The 17,377-nt window shown below is 41.4% G+C and overlaps 1 protein-coding gene across 14 annotated transcripts in view; it reads right to left on the bottom strand.

Annotated features, from left to right (window-relative positions):
* SEPTIN10 (septin 10) overlaps nt 1-17,377 on the bottom strand; it is a 52,956-nt gene that overhangs the window by 19,911 nt on the left and 15,668 nt on the right. For 4 of the 14 annotated variants that reach the window (XM_083437930.1, XM_083437929.1, XM_083437927.1 and 1 more), the window contains exons 6-11: nt 13,586-13,747; nt 13,082-13,178; nt 12,816-12,984; nt 8,002-8,134; nt 5,944-6,134; nt 3,182-4,469 (exon numbers count right to left, since the gene is read on the bottom strand). In XM_083437930.1, coding sequence (XP_083294056.1) covers nt 4,454-4,469; nt 5,944-6,134; nt 8,002-8,134; nt 12,816-12,984; nt 13,082-13,178; nt 13,586-13,747 — 768 coding nt within the window. In that variant the 3' untranslated portion in view covers nt 3,182-4,453. Of the gene's footprint in view, nt 1-3; nt 490-3,181; nt 4,470-5,943; nt 6,135-8,001; nt 8,135-11,365; nt 11,909-12,815; nt 12,985-13,081; nt 13,179-13,585; nt 13,748-17,377 lie in introns of those variants that run through there. The other 10 variants (XM_083437926.1, XM_083437936.1, XM_083437934.1 and 7 more) reach the window with 7 other exon arrangements.

Here is a 17,377-nt window from a genome sequence, read left to right on the forward strand (position 1 = left end):
TACCTTGGTTCAGCTTGCTTAGGCCTAGCTCCTCAGCCAAGGCCTTGTCTCAGCCCTGGGCTCTGAGATGTCACCTCCTAAAGTGGCTGCGTTGAACTGAACCTTCCAGAAGTCTAGTCATGTGATAGGAGTTTCCTTCAAGTTGTTGTTTTTTATCACCAGGATAGGAGAAGGGCAAAACTAACGCTGGCAAGGCTGCAAGAATCCTGGGAACTGGAGTACAAGACAACAGAGGCCTGCTCTTAAAACCGAAAGGAGATTTGCAGCAGGGGCAGACCTTCTGGTCTCGAGTTTCAGGGGTGCCTTGTGCAATGCCAAAATTTGGGGCTCCCCACCACCTCACCCCACCTCTCTTGCTGCATTCAAAGTAATAGTTGCTGCACCCCAAGGCTTAGCGCCCAGTGTGACTGAACCCTCCCCTAAATCCGCCCTGGGGATTGCAGAATGAATTTTTTGCCTGCAGAAATTGCTGGAAGGAGAGGTGGCTGCAATTGGCCAAGGAAAGAGAAAGAACTAACTGCACTATTACAGACATTGGTTCTGCCGAAGGGCTGGGCAAGAAGTCACTTGTGCACCGTTAAGTTAGTTGCTGGAGGCTGTTTTTGAACTGCAGGCTCCCAGAAAAAGGAGATGGCTCTGAAATGCACCACTTTTCCTTTGCAAAAGGGTGTTGTTTCCATGTAGCTGGCTGGAACAGCAGACCCCATTTATATAATACTCTGCTACACTGGAACTGGGGTTTTAATTGAAGGATTTCGACAGAAGGTACTTTTCAAGCCTAAATGATATGCATGGGTAAGAGGGGCATATTAGAGGCCGGGTGGAGAGGTGGGAGCCTTCCCTGTTCAGCTGCATGGAAGATGTTCATTTCTCATTCGTTACATTCCCAAAGGTTGGGGATAACTCAAGTTTCAAATGGTGCATATCTTCAGCCGCTGACTCACCTCCTTTTATTCTGATTGGCTCCAATCAGCAGAAAGCTTGAGAATGCTTCTCTGTGGCTAAAAAACCCTCTCTTTTCAAAAGCACAGAAACTTTGGCAGGACGTTTTTTGCAATTCTTACTGCCTCCTTCACAGGGATATTGAAATCGAATCTGGATTTAGAAGGCACAACAAGGATCTTCCTTGTTGCTGTTGTTTAGACAATTAGTTGTGTCCGACTCTTCATGACCCCATGGACCAGAGCATGCCAGGCACTCCTGTCTTCCACTGCCTCCTGCAGTTTGGTCAAATTCATGTTGGTAGCTTCAAGATCACTGTCCAACCATCTCATCCACTGCCGTCGCTTTCTCTTTGTGCCCTCCATCTTTCCCAACTTCAGGGTCTTTTCCAGGGAGTCTTCTCTTCTCATGAGGTGGCCAAAGTATTGAGCCTCAGCTTCACGATCTGTCCTTCCAGTGAGCACTCAGGGCTGATTTCCATCAGAATGGATAGGTTTGATCTTCTTGCAGCCCATGGGACTCTCAAGAGTCTCCTCCAGCAGCATAATTCAAAAGCATCAATTCTTCAGCGATCAGCCTTCTTTATGGTCCAGCTCTCACTTCCATACATCACTACTGGGAAAACCATAGCTTTAACTATACGAATCTTTGTCGTCAAGGTAATGCCTCTGCTTTTTTCTTTGTAGGAATATGGTATACCACCTCCTTGTGGTAGCATGCATGAAGCTGCGGTTACATTGGAAAGATGCAGACAGATGTACTGTCCACAAGTGATATGACAGGATATGGTTGTAGGCTTTGGCTGATAAACTTATGCAATGCTGTAGAGAGATTTGTGAAGAAACAAAAAATGATACTTTTGATACTGACTGGTTTATGTTTATTTCTTGTAACTCGCTTTATTTATCTTAACATATTGCTATTGCTTTCTGATGCCTCATGACTGTTTTTTGCTTTGTATCTCGTGACCAATACCCATTATTTGTTGTTTGTATTGTTTCATGTTATTCCTAATAAAAACAGTATTAAAAAGAAAGCTCAGTCTCATGTGGGTGACTCTAGGACACTGGGGTCAGGGACCCTTCGGCAAAAATAGTAACAGGTCTTCAATCTGTGACCCCCAGACCACTTGATTCAGTGCTTTTTTTAATATGGTGATTTGTATGTTTCTTAATACTTATAATGGATTGGTGTGTTTTTAAGCTGTTTCTCTTTATAATTCATGTTGTGAACTGCCTTGGGCCTTACACCGGAATAAAAGTGGGGCGTAAAGAAATAATATTGATAATTTAAAAAAAGTAATATCCAACAAGAACGGTGTGGTTGGATTATCACTTGCAACAAATCAAAGGTCAGATGAAACGGCATTGAGTTTCATGTTACTCTCTCGCCACTGCTGTTAGCACCTACTTGCTCTCTTGAAAGTGTGATTTTCACATTTGCTCAAAGTTTTTGCCAGATTACTAGGCAGTAAAAAAAGTATGATCTATAAATAGATCAGAAGAGACCCAGCAGGTTGGGTGTTGCTTTGAGAATGATTGCTGTTGAGTGTTGCTTTGAGAATGATTTCTCTAGCTTCATTTCTTATCACATCACCAGAATAACATGACCCAGGTGAAGGTATTTTTTAATTATTATTTTAGCTCAGGAGCAAGGTACGTGGAAAATGTTGCCTAGCAACCCAATATCTATTCCAGATTGGAGAAGAAAGGATCCTCCATTACTTCGTTGTGATGGATTCAGAGTAATTCAGATTTAGAATAACAGAATATTTTTATCCATCTCCTATAATATCTTCTCCCATTCTTTTACACTCAACTCCCCGCCCACAACAGCCAGTTTCTTTCACTCCTCCCCTCCTTGGTTCTGTTGCCTTCATGTCTTCTTCCTAGAAATTGCATTTCTCTTGACTGATAGAATAGTTCAACAACATGAGATTTGAAATCTAGGCTATGTGCACATTAGCACCTTTAAACATCAGGTAGCCCCCCCCCCCAATCCCTCAAGTCACTTTTAACATTACCGTACACATCTGATAAGGGGCAGGTATGTATCCATTCAATGCACATTACCTAATTTTGGTTTTCCCAACCAACCTCCTATACAATGAGCTGTCATCTGCATGTGTGCAATGGCTGTCTCAAACGTAAACACCTCTGCTTAAGTTTTCAAATTAGACGGAAGCTGGCTTGAGGACCATACAGCTGTATTTCTCAAGAAAATAAGGGATCCGTGTAGATTATGGATAACATTGTGTGTTTATTTCCCAAGTTATGCATTTATATACACATGCTTTTTAAGTCCTGCAGAAATCTACGAGGATTGCGGATACAGCTGCTTTTGCTTATTAGTAAAAAGGAACCGTACAAAGGTTAAAAACCTATCGGCTGCCATAAGTTGTACAAGAACTTTAAAATTAAGTTAAGATTACATTTAGAGTACAATATTCTACATAGTTACTCAGAACTTCCTTAGCCTCCAGTTAGGCTGCAATTGTAAACACAAACGATGGGGAACCTGTGGCCCTCCAGATGTTGCTGGACTACAGTGTCAATTATCCCTGTCCACTTGGCCATGCTATCTGAGGGCGACAGGAGTTGGAGTCCAACAATACCTGGAAGTCACAGGTCCCTCATCCCTCCTCTATGCACTTACTTGGAGTCAGCCGCCCCGTTGCCCATGCTGAACACAAGAGAACCTGCTTCTGGTTGATCATGCACAGGACTTCAAAGAAGGATTTTGCAGCCAGCTGTGCAAATTTAGTTAGCAAAGTGCTAAACTGAAGGAAGACCTCTCTCCAAGGCACTTGATCTATCATCTTACAAACTCAGTTTGTCAGGGTTTTCATGAACCAAACCTGGTTTTATTTGTTTTGGGGAATTTCTAGTTTCCACTCGACTGGCAGCATGTAATGTAAGCTGAAGAACAGCAAAGCCTGTTCAAGTGGAAGGTATGTCTATAAACCAAGCTGGTTCTCAAAATATATTTGGGAATGAAGCTTAATGCTTCCACAAATAATTCAAAAGCTCATCATTATCGCAGACCTGGAAAGGACATTTGTAAGTCCGTTTTGAGGAAAGGAAGTGGTTATTTAAACAGGTTTACATATTTTATTCAGCTGAATAAATGCATTCAATTGTGTATAGCTAAAACAGGATAAAAGGCACCAGTTCTTTAAAACATATGTAATATATATTCACTTCTGTACTACAGTGCTCATAACTCAAATGAAAACTGTTTTATGGCACAGTAATCTTTGGTGTGTGCAACTTGGCCACGGGTATATAGTTTAAGTGCATATCAATGGCGGCTTAAAGAAACATCCTTTTAAATATATTAATGCAACAGCAACCCTACAGTACATTATGCAAAACTGATTATACATTTTAATATGCTTTTTCATTGATTAAGCAGTGATCAGTTTTCAAGTTCGCTTGCATTAAAAAAGGGGGAGGGTGATCGACATTTCATCATAGGGAACTGTGAAGGATTTCTTCTTGTATCTTCAGTTTCACATAAAGCCAGAGCTGAAACAGAAAGAAGTGTATCAGGTGTGCCTTTATCCACAGATAGCAAATACTATTTACAGTATTAAAGCTTCCATCTTCAATGTGTTCATATTTACTTTGATAAGTCCCAACTAGACAAAATTTGAACCGACTTAAATGTACAGAAATATTACATGGTATAGCCTTCAATTTTCCTTTTGTATTCTACAACTTTGTTAGCTATTATGTTGAAAGTGTGAAATATAAATCATGTAAAACAGGCATAGGCAAACTCGGCCCTCCAGATGTTTTGGGACTACAATTCTCATCATCCCAGACCACTGGTCCTGTTAGCTAGGGATGATGGGAGTTGTAGTCCCAAAACATCTAGAGGACCGAGTTTGCCTATGCCTGATGTAAAATAAGTCTTTAATCTGACATTCTTGAAAAATTCTTGCTATGTTAGTATCAAAACTATGTTGCTCAGCTGACAGTACTCTTCTGCCTGCAGAATGGAGAACAAAAGCCATTTTAAGCAAATCCTCCTCCCCCTAGCAGCCCCACTCATACCCCAAATCTTCCCCAGAGAGTAGAGAGACCTCCAGAGCAGATTTGGGAGGTATGCTAGGGCAGTGGTGGAGGGCAGAGAGAAGGGGAGTCCCACTGCACAAGCCGATTACCATTGCAGAAGTGGGCAGACATCATTGGATGACTCCCTACTTTCACTACTGAGAAGATAGGAAATGTTCTCATTGAACGATTTCATAATTTAAAAGCGCACACTTCTATTGTGAAAACCATTAATAACATTTTGCTTTACATGCAGTTGATTCCTTGCAGCAGTTGAGATTTTGGGCAGAACAGTGGCTACTATCCAACATGAGTAATACTCAGAGCAGACCCACAGAAATCAGTGGGTTGCCTGTTGATTTCAATGAGTCTACTTAGAGCATGTAGGATACCACCCAGTGAGTGCAACAGCTGCCAATACACAATGCAGATTTAGATGGTTTACTGTTCCATAACAGCTTCTGCCACGACCAACAAACTACAAAAGCTGTTGGGAATTTCAATAGCATTCTCTGGAATGAAAAATTCAAATATTAAGCACATTGTGAACATACGAATCTGTTTTCAATGACTTGCAAAACTAACATACCCTAACCATACAACATTTGCAAACTACTTCCAAGCTCTAGTCACGGTGTTCTTTCCCTTTCTAATTTCTCTCTCTCTCTCTCGCTTCCTGTATATTCACAACTTCCTGATCTCCGATATGAAAACACAGCAGCTCAAGCCGAAAATCTTGTTCCCTTTGCTGGGGAAGGGGACATAAAAAGAAGGGTTTTCATAAAAGTGCCTGATGATATCAATAAGAAAACCTCAAAAAACTTGCAACAAAATTTACTTATTTTTCATACTTCGTGGCTGAATAATTTATACTGCTTAAAATATTCATCTGAATTGGACAGTTTGCCCTAAATCCTAAGATCCTCTGAAAATGATTACTTACTTTTTCCGATCCTTGTCTTTTTTTAAACCAACCGTGGGTGTGGGGGGCAGGGCTCTCCCCTGGAGTATGTCTGAAGCGGCTTTTCTCTTACTGAATGCACTCATTTCATCCTCCAGGAGCTTTCTTTTCTCCTCTACTTTCATCCTCTCTTCTTGATGAAGCCGTTTTAAATGTTCAAACTTCACTTGTAGCTGAAGTAGAGAGAAAAAAAATGTCATTTCTGCCACAAGGTGGCACTTAGCATTCCATCCTCAGTAATCACACAACAGAACACAGAGACTGGTTTCCTAAGAGACAGAGTTTTGAGCTTCGTGTTCCTATTTTATTGACATTACGCACACCTGAACTTACAGTAGAATCCTAACCCTTTCTGAATTTGGTATGGCTTACTCCAAGGGGAGTAGGGTTAGGAATGAAACCTAGAGCCGTTTACAAGATCAATGCCTTAGATTTAAATCCTTTTTAAGGACAAATGCGAAAAAGAGTACATTAAGTAAACTTTTCAAAAGGGAGCACCAGCCTTTAGGATTATTCCGTACTCGGCTTTCGTTTTCTCGGTAAATGGAGAACAGGTCAAAATCTCAAAAGAAGAAGAAGCTTATGAGGTATTTTTAATAAAATTCACCAAAATCTAAACTTCAGACATGGGTTGCCATATGTCCAGATTTTCCCAGACATTTCAGCGATTTCCACCCGGAGACTGTTTCCTGGCTATGTCCAGGAAATTATGGATGTATAGCAACCCTAGATTTCTACCTTGATCAGTCCCATCTCTCAATATGCATATGTCACTGGGAAAAACTATGGCTTTGGGTCAACAGTGTATTCCCAGCTTGAAGGGACTGACCCCTCTTAATCCTCTTAAAGTCAGCTTTTGAGACCACTGAGCAATTATAAATTGCTGGCTTATATTGTATTGTTGAACCCTCTTTAAAGTCAACAGGGAGTTGCCATCTTAGATATACACAAACGCTTAATTTAGTGGCTTCTCCTGTTCCAATCAGCTGGGAAGCAAAACATGACCACTCACAGATATGCTAGTGGTTTCTGCATAATCAGAGGACTTACTCTATTTGTACATAAGAATTATCATATTTGTAAACCAAAGAAACCTTTGGCGGGGGGCAGGGAGTCAACCAAGCCTCAGCCAGAGCTCAGAACCTAAGCAAAGGCCCTCGTTTTCTCCAGCTGTTTCCCAATTCTGCCTCTACAGGGGCAAAAGTGCATAACTCTTCCAAGAAACCTTTTGCTGAAGTTCCCAATTGGCTCTCACTGCATGCACAAGGATCATAGAATCATAGAGTTGGAAGAGACCACAAGGGCCATCGAGTCCAACCCCCTGCCAAGCAGGAAACACCATCGGAGCACTCCTGACATATGGTTGTCAAGCCTCTGCTTAAAGACCTCCAAAGAAGGAGACTCCACCACACTCCTTGGCAGCAAATTCCACTGTCAAACAGCTCTTACTGTCAGGAAGTTCTTCCTAATGTTTAGGTGGAATCTTCTTTCTTGTAGTTTGGATCCATTGCTCCGTGTCCGCTTCTCTGGAGCAGCAGAAAACAACCTTTCTCCCTCCTCTATGTGTCATCCTTTTATATATTTGAACATGGCTATCATATCACCCCTTAACCTCCTCTTCTCCAGGCTAAACATGCCCAGCTCCCTTAGCCGTTCCTAAGGGAGGAAGAGGAGGAAGAACTCTGTGACCCAAGGTGAGGCATTGGAAAAGAAAGCGAGTGGAGGCATCATGTGCATACAAACACATGCACGGCACAATATTTTGTTCCCAAGTCCTACTGGTCCTGATCTAGTTCCAGCCATGATCAGGATGCAGAGAAGGCCCTTACATAAACGGGACAGAGCACATACAGCCAAAGCGACAAACCATAGCTCAGTGGAAAGAGCAAAGCTCCAGCTCGTGCATGCGATTCTCTTCAGTGCATTATTTTGCTGGAAGCTAGCCAGCCTATTCTGTTTCTTTCTTAAACACAGTATTTCATCTGTTCACACTACCACTGCAACCAGATCAAATTCAGAACAGTAGGCAGGCACTCTTACTTCTCGCTCAGCTTCTTTCAGCAGTGCTTCTTTCTCCTTGACCCTCTGGACGAACATCTGCCTCATCTCCTCTTCCTTCTGCTGCAATTCACCAAGGAATTCATGCCGCTTGGCTTCATAAGTCTCCTGCAGACTGAGGATCATTAAATGTAAGCAGTCTTTGACACTTGTGAAAGGCAACAGTGTGTAATTTTTACAGTATTCCACCAATTTTATGCATTTTTTTTCCATTTATCTCTTTACTATACTGTAGAAGAAGAGGAGTTTGGATTTGATATCCCGCTTTATCACTACCCAAAGGAGTCTCAAAGCAGCTTCTTTCCCTTCCTCCCCCACAACAAACACTCTGTGAGGTGAGTAGGGCTGAGAGACTTCAGAGAAGTGTGACTAGCCCAAGGTCACCCAGCAGCTGCATGTGGAGAAGCGGGGAAGCGAACCCGGTTCACCAGATTACGAGTCTACCGCTCTTAACCACTACACCACACTGGCTCTCTGTAATCCTTTCGAGTAACATATGCAAAGTCATTAGTTAATTTGATCTTAATCTTAATAGCAAGAATACAGACCAGTTCTTCACCAAGCAACGTTGCAGTTCTGAGCTCAATTAGAGGGAAAGGCAGCACAGGTTATTCAAGTTGTAACAAGGGTGGTAAACAGCACTTCAGATTTGGCTTCAACAAAAAGACTCCGGAGCCTTTGAAAAGCTTCATCTGAGATGTTCTCTGACCCATAACAGTTGTAGCAAGGTAATGCTCCCTTGTGACAATGACCTGCATTTCAGGAACTATGCGAGGTCAGTCTGCCGTGTGCAAAATGAACAGAACAGACACTCACATTACCATAAATACAATGTGCACAGACTTAAAAGCCTAGGTTGTGGGGATTGAGAAAGTTTTTTCCGATTTCAGCTAATATCCTCTGTTCTTACAGTAGTTAGATTCAATCTCACTATTTAAAAGACGTTACCGTTTTAGAACTTTCACCACAACAAATTCAAGTCCATAAGGGACTAAAAGGCCCACATGACCTAACAATTAAAATAATTTTTTAAAAGCATGAATGATAAAAGCAAACAAATTATTCTACAAAGAGGACAGGTTGTGGACAGGTATCACCAACTAGCCTTCCAATAGCTGGAAATAAATACACAGCTGCTCACATCAAGGAAATCCTAATGCTATAATCCATGCAAAATTATGCAAATAGATTCCATTTCCAGAACTGCTTTATTTTTGCATAAATAAATGCTTATTTATGTCAAGGTTTTGTAGAATTTTTCTCTTATCGTGAGGTGTGAAGTCATTTCGTGTTGGGTTTTTAGTTCTTAAATTGTTCCTTTTTTGCTTTAAAGGCTCTTGTGCACAGGAGGGTAAAATGTTTATAGGGAAGTTTTGCTTATGAGGATTAGGCAGCCCTGTTAAGCAGCTCATCCTAAGAACCTGGCGACTGAGCCAGGCTGTGGGAGTTGTTGCAGAGGTGTCAGTCTGCCTAGTGCTGCAAGTCTCCATAGGCTGGGTGAGCAGTTTGCCTGCCCCCCACCTTCTCCTCCAATCAGCGTGATCAGCAGAGCTGCGAACGCAGAGGTGACCCCACTGCTCTGTTGAGTTGTGTCACTCCCCAGCCAGGGTTTGAATTGCAGCCGAACACTCCTCTCCCCACTAGCTAAAAGATTGGTAGGGGCATGAAAATACTGTAGATAAGTCAAGCGAGAGGATAGCTGTTAAGCAGGCTGTGGCACTAGAAACTAGAAGAGGTGGATTTGAAGACCTGCAACAGAGAAAGGGACTGAAACACTGAAAAAGCTCGAACACTGCAAAAGCGTTATAAGAGTGGAAAGGAGCAAAAACAGGGAAAGGTCTCAGAAGCTAAAGTGAGGGATGCAAACTATTGCAGTCCAGAATAGATAGGCTTGGCTGGATGTGTTCATTTCTGTTTATGTTATTTTTAAACTCTACCCCGCAATAAATAGTTTTCTCAAAAACTGTTTAACTTCTTGCCTTACTAAATTCTTAAATAACAACATAAATTGTTTGGGGGGAAATTGGTCTAAGACCCCCCCCCCCCCCATGTCTATGTGTCATACTACCATAACAGGTTGCGCCAAACGACATAATGAATGAATACAGTATACCAGTCAAACTGAGCAGTATCAATGTTGTAGGGCAGGTGTTGAGAAATTCAGGGGGCCTGCAGTTCAGAGGTTCACCCAATGTCTCCATTTGCGCCATCCTTCAGTCCTTATTTTGAGGCAAAAGAATGTGGGACATTGCCTACAACGCACTGTGAGCAGGGAGGGAAATGTCTGAAGTCTGGTGTCTCACCACAGTATTTATTGTGGCCAAAATGCATGTCAGCTCTAAAAATGTATCAGGATGCGACATGCAGCGATATTATGAATAGAATGCAGGGCAATAAATTAATCGTGGCAAAGTGGGCAAAGCCCCCTGCAAGAGTGGCTGTGGGATTTCATTCTTAAGCCTTGACCCTAAACTCGGAGGTAAGCCTGACTGATAGAAAGGGAACTTAATTCTGGGGAAAAATATAGTTAGGATACAAGTGCTAAGCAGTAAGTTCACAAGGGCACTGAGCCTCTGAATGTCAGCCTAATGGTGCATATAGAATACACACAGAATGTCATTTTCTCATTGTTTGCCTGGCTTTCCAATTCTTCTCTTCTTCACATGCCAGGTCTGGAACCTCCTCCTCCCCCCCCTTTAAACTTCCTCATAGAATGCTGCAAGTGTCCTTCCTTCCTTGCACAAGGACAGCTTGATATTCTTGCAGCTGTTCTCACAACAAAGTCACTTTCCAGTAAAAGAGACTACTCTTAATCAGAATAAAACTTGCTGATCTTACAGCTGAAAGCCGATTCCAATATCACTCCAATAAATACAATGAAAACAGCCAGAGGTCTTCCAAATATCCCACTCCTGGCATCTAATAAGGAGCAAAGGTGCCTTTGAATTTAGAATTTTGTAAAAAGAAAAGAGGAACCCACTTATTGAGATGCCACTTGCTCCTCACCAGGAGCAAGGGACCCCGTCCCTCCAGATGCTGTTAGACACCTGACTCCCATCAGCCCAGCCAACATGCCCAATGGTGAGTGATGCTGGTAGTATAGTGCAGCTAAACATCTGGAGGGCCACAGGTTCCACATTCCTGCTTTACACCCTGACTAGTTCAGCACTGCCACCTTGAATGTGATTCACTCCAAAGTCTGAAGAATTGCTGAAGACTGTACAAATTGCCCGGGAATTTGGGGTCCCTCCCTAGAGATTATGTCTGAAGCGAAGTATGGAATACCATATTGCCAGCAATGGTCTGAGTCTTGGCAATCCTGCCATAGTCATGATGCTTATCTATTTTTTTGCTCCCCATTTAATTGCACAAAAACAATTGGCATTTCCAGTCAGTGCGATACTGTAACATATGGAAAGGGCCTATCCTGGCTTATCACAGAAACCCAGTCAGTACCTGCAGAGTAAATATCAAGGACTTAGCTACACAGCTGCAAATAAAGCGTTTTAAGTGTGTTGTAAAGTGCAATATACAAATGTGACACTAGAAGGTGACGGTGAGCTATGGCAAATTCAGTGTATTTTTCAGAACATTCTTTAAAAAAGCATTTTCACAGCATTTTTTAATATGTGCGCAGGTTCCACCCAAGTCACTTTTGGTGCCAGTGAATTCCAATCCACTCAGTTATTGCTTAAACTTTTTCTGCGCAGGTGTTTTCTACGCTTTAGGTGTTTAGGTGTTAGTAACAGGAGAGGAAGGACAGTAGGAATGAAACACAAAGAAGAAAGTTTATAGAGAAAGGTTTTACTTACATTAGTCGGAAAGACAAAAGGAAAGGAAAAGAAGATAGTGCACATGAAGGAAGAACTGGCACTGGCAAAAAGGAATTCTGAAAGAAATTAGAAAAGGTCTTAGGTTTACCTTCCCACCTGAGAATACAGTGGTACCTCTGGTTACGTACTTAATTCATTTCGGAGGTCCGTTCTTAACCTGAAACTGTTCTTAACCTGAAGCACCACTTTAGCTAATGGGGCCTCCTGCTGCTGCCGTGCTGCCGCCACACAATTTCTATTCTCATCCTGAAGCAAAGTTCTTAACCCAAGGTACTGTTTCTGGGTTAGCGGGGTCTGTAACCTGAAGCGTATGTAGCCTGAAGCGTATGTAACCCGAGGTACCACTGTACAATTACCTTGGACCACTTCAAACTTATACTCTCTCCACACAGTTACCTTTCGATTTCTTTGTTCTCAGAGAAGAAAAGGACCACTTCAGTAGAGGCTTATGCAAGGACTCGCCATTCTTCAAGCCACTCTCAACTAAAAAAGCACCATTTCCACTTCTGTCAGCATCACGCTCAGTTCAGAAGCAGTAGCGCCAATATTGCTGCAGGACCACGGAAGGCAACCATGTGCCCTCTGATACAACCTCCAGCATCAGTGCTGCGCTCCTGAGCCAGCTGGATGACTGTCGTAATCTGAACAGAGCACCATTCAGCACAGCAACAGAGTTCCTTGGGTTATAATCCACTGCTGCACCTGACAGCCAGATATCTCCTGCTGATTTGCTTTCCAATTTTAGCCCTAATGCAACCCTTGCTGCTACCACCACGGTATATTTCACACTGCCTAATCACCACTAGGGACAGCCCCAACAGTAAGAGATGTATTCAGTTTTTTGCAGTATTTTTCAAATGCCACGTTTCCCCATCCTGCTGCTACAAGAAAGGGGCCATACAAAAGAGGAGGGTAAATAAACGTTTTAATTGTTGAAAACATCGGGAAGGCTCACTCACTTACCTGACGGGCTTGTTTTCTTGATCGGTGTCTCGGAAGCCCATCTCTTCCAATTTGCACCGCCGGTACAGTTCGTAGTGGCGCATATGAGTCTGCTCTCTCAAGTCTTCCATGTTTGTACAAATCAGCATTTCCCGAAGCTTCACAAAATCACAATGGTTCTCATTTTCCACTAATGAAACGAAAAAAGATATTACTTGCGTACCTTTCACATTCACTATGCAATGTTTCCAAAACAGTACTTGCACAAGTGCTTCCCATTTCAGTACCTTGCACTATGCCCCAAGGATACTGGCGAGCTTTTACAATTTTGTTTCCAATTTTGACTTCTTCTGTACTCCCCACTACGGCAAATGGCAGATGCCCCTGTGAAACAGAGTAAATAAAGGTGCATTGCTATCAGCTCAATAAATGTAGTAAAAAGTACAATATAAACAATAACATACACCCTAATTACATGAAAGATAACTGCACCGTTTAATAACACGGAAGTGCCTCTGTGAAATATAGAAACAGTTCAGAATTTAAGAAGCGGTTAAATACCATTGGGGGGGAAACAGGGGGATTTTTTAACATTCCTGCCCTGGTCTCAAAATGCCAGTCTTTGCAACCAGTATAGTGCCATGCCCCACTCAAAAGAATTTTCCTCAGGGTCCATTTTGTTATCACTATCCCTTGTATGAGTGAGATGTATCCACTATAGCTATAACGGTAAACAATTGTCAGTACAGATTTGTTTGAATATGTTGTTGTAGGGTCAGTGAAGTACTTACATTCATGCTGGCATTGATTTTGGCAATGCTCTCATCATCTGTTGGAAACTGGTAGATCTGGACTCCATTACTGACCAGCTCACTCATGATTTTGATCTTAAATTTCTGCAGTTCAGATTTAGAAATTGTATCTGCTTTGGCTATAAGTGGAATAATGTTCACCTATTTAAAGAAGTAAGAAGTATGTGGTTGTGATATACGTTCTTGTCAAATTCCTGCATGTAATTTCTTAGACAGAAATTATCATAATCACTGAATAGGCTCTTACAACAAGATGCTTGGTTACTGACTCAACCAAGTAGCCTCTTCATTACTGCAAGCTGCTTCAGAGAAAACTCAAGCAAAGAACTTATAGTTTTCATTTATCTGTAGTGTCACTGGGACCTTGATCCACATTAACTAAAACCATACATTCAGCATTGTTAAAGAAGACATGAAAATTATACTAAAACTTTACCTGTTAACAATGAGCTACCCAAAAGGATGAACATAAAAAAATATGACAGCAATTTCAGTAATTTTTTACCTTTTTTTTTTTTACTAAGGAATCTGTTTACTTTTCAGAGGGAAAGGTGAGATCTTAGTTATATTATGCTTTATGTTTAATGAACTACCTAACAAAACAGTAATGATCTTCACAAAGGGTCCTCTGCTAGCAAATTGCACTACAGTAAAATGCTCTGCAACTTTTAAATAAATTCCTCATCTATGGAAGTGTTTGCTCTTTTGCCTCCTGATTTATAAGTCAAAATTACTGTATCTTGAGCTTCTAAATAAATGCTGGCAATCATAACCAATTTCAAATGCTTGATACAGGATGAATCCTAGCTTTCCTGTCTGCCTGCCATCCGGTTAAAGTTATAGGAAAGACTATTTATATTGCTGCTTGTATAATGTTTCTTTTGCGCTTGTTCCACATTTCTAGATGTTTTCCTCTGACTCAGCTACAAGCTAAAAAAGAAATCAGATCTACGTCTTTCACACCTTAAAAAAAAACCATAAAAACCTGACTTCCTAGCTAATTAGATGAGTCACTGGTGAAACCTCGATTAAAACTTCTCCGGCTACCCTCATTGAGAAATATAAGCGAAAGAGTTAAGAAAATGAGAGAAAGGCTTGGGCAAAATTGTGGGACCTGGGTAGAGTTGATGGTCTGCTGAAGGGGACAGAGTCAGATTGAAAGCGACTTTGTTTGTGTCCCTCTCTAGTTCCTTGTTCAACTAAGACCACACCTACACTTCCTCAGGTTGCTACCAAGGACATTCTCCTGGCAATTTAGGCTAATGATAAAGCATTTGAGGCATGTACCTACCTCGAGTTCCACAATTCATGATGATACATTGCCGTTTTAGAAAAGCCATTGCTCTAAATAGAACTGGCTGAACCTGTGATTTAATTATTTAAACATGTGCAGAAGACTCTGCTCTTTGATTTTAAATTAATTTTACACTCCCTCTGAGGAGTACTTGTTTTAGTTAATGGTACTTGCATCTCAAAAAAAAAAAAGTAAGAAATGCTGTTATTTTATTTAACATGGAAGAGCTTACACAACGAAATGGCAGAGGAAAGGCTGCTGAACAAAATGCCACGTGGGTTAATGTAAAGCCTTACCCCCAGAAGTCAAAATGTTTACCTAGACCATATCAGTATAAATCTAAAATTAGAAATAGTCTAGTTTGAATTAGCTGCAGTTCAACAACGCCATGAACTCCTCTGTAAATAAAGAGCTACAAACCCCAGCTCCACATATGCAGGAGCAGAACTGACTCACTGTTGGCAGTGGTGTAAAAAAAACACGCTACGTGCTTACACAGCTCCACCTGCCATCGCTGGCGGTGACAGTTCCATACACACATGCGGCTTGGGCTGACAGCCATAACCAAGGACGTGGATCATAAAAATCTAGATGCTTCGACCCATACTAGGGCTTCACTGGAAAATGCCGCAAGTCAGCAGGTCATGCGCTCTATAGAATTGGGCCACCTAAACATTTTGTTCACCTTTCATTAAGATAATATGCACACTCAGACTTTAACTATACACGAACTGTTCTTTTATCTGAAATGATAACTGTGAACAATTGTTTAAACATCCATCCTGGAGAGCTGATATGAATTCCAGTTGCCTAATAAATGTGTTTTAATTTCATCTGATTTTAGAGATCACGTTTAGAGATCACAAAACCCAGCAACTGCTTTGGCAAACAAACAAACAAAACCCAGCGACTGTTTGGGCAAAGTCTACTGTTCCTGTTTTCTTTGTAACATGTGACTTCTAAAATGAGATGATATTAAATCTAGAGTTGGGATTTATAATCACCATAAAATAAACATGCAATCGGTCACAACTATCTAGCTTGCTGGTACCAGCTGCTTCAATTTATTTCCTGAATTCCTCACTGTCTTACTAATTATGAAGTGCAATTGCATGAAGCTATAAAAAGAGCAGGACAAGTATCTTGAAATGCTGCCTTTGTTTTTCAGTACAATTTATCTCTACAACATTTTTAGAGGGGCCGAGATCAGTATATCTTTAGAAGCAGTTTCTATCGTCTGTCATTTTTAAAAAAATAATTATATTCTCATCTGGCAGATTCTTAGATGCATTTTTCAGACTATATGTCAGGGTCTATACTGAAATATCAATATGAGCTATAGTCATAGATTTTTAAGAAGCAGTAAAAAAAAGGATGTAAAAAGCCCACATTTCCTGATAGGCAAAATTAATATAAAGTAAATTCAAAGCAATGTATAGTAAGCCTCCAACTTACACATGGGTTAAATTCTGGGGATCATGCCTAAGGCCAAAATCACATCTAGTCAAAACACACTGGGTGCAATGGCGGATGGTATTGCCAAAGTTTGCCCCCTTTTTTATTTTTTTAAAACATTTTGCCAAGCGTGTAAAGCTAAATGAGCACAAGATTAATCTACATAAGTTATGGGCTTACTGTACATAAAGGTAAAGGTAAAGGGACCCCTGACCATTAGGTCCAGTCGCGGACGACTCTGGGGTTGCGGCACTCATCTTGCTTTATTGGCTGAGGGAGCCGGCGTACAGCTTCCAGGTCATGTGGCCAGCAGCAGCGCATTGAAACGCCATTTACCTTCCCACTGGAGCGGTGCCTATTTATCTACTTGCGCTTCGTGCTTTTGAACTGCTAGGTTGGCAGGAGCAGGGACCGAGCAACGGAAGCTCACCCCATCGCGGGGATTCAAACCGCTGACCTTCTGATCAGCAAGCCCTAGGCTCAGTCTTTTGACTGTTTTATTCCTATAGGTAGGTTAGTAGACCTTTTCCTGCCAAAAAACCATTGCCCTATATTCCTGTCGCTTCCCCAAGACTAGGCCTAGAGCATGAAATCACCAAACAGGTGACCAAAACCAGGTTTCTAGTCAGGGAGAGGTAAGAGTGCATAGATATTTCATCCCATCCAGTCACTGATTTCACCTCAGGCATCATTGCCTCTCTGCAACTCTGTTATGAAGCTCTATAATCCCTTGCTTGTTCAAAGGCAAAATAACTTTATCCTGAGTTTTCTTCAAAGTAACAGGCTTTTAAAAACTGAACATGACGAACGATGTTTAAGTAAACTTTGGACAGGGGAAAGGCTTACTCAACTTCACTTACGCAATGCTTATTTTTATTGAAACCTTTATTCGTCCTTGACAACAATATAATAAAAGACTGGATTGCAGTTAAAACGGCATGTTAAATGTATTTTCATAATGCTGCTATATTTTTTAAAAGGCCCCTGTGAATACTCTAAGAGTTCAGCTGCAAGAAAGATTA

The sequence above is a fragment of the Podarcis tiliguerta genome (genome assembly GCF_965153285.1).
Source record: "Podarcis tiliguerta genome assembly, chromosome: 4".
In the NCBI taxonomy this organism is placed as follows: domain Eukaryota; kingdom Metazoa; phylum Chordata; class Lepidosauria; order Squamata; family Lacertidae; genus Podarcis; species Podarcis tiliguerta.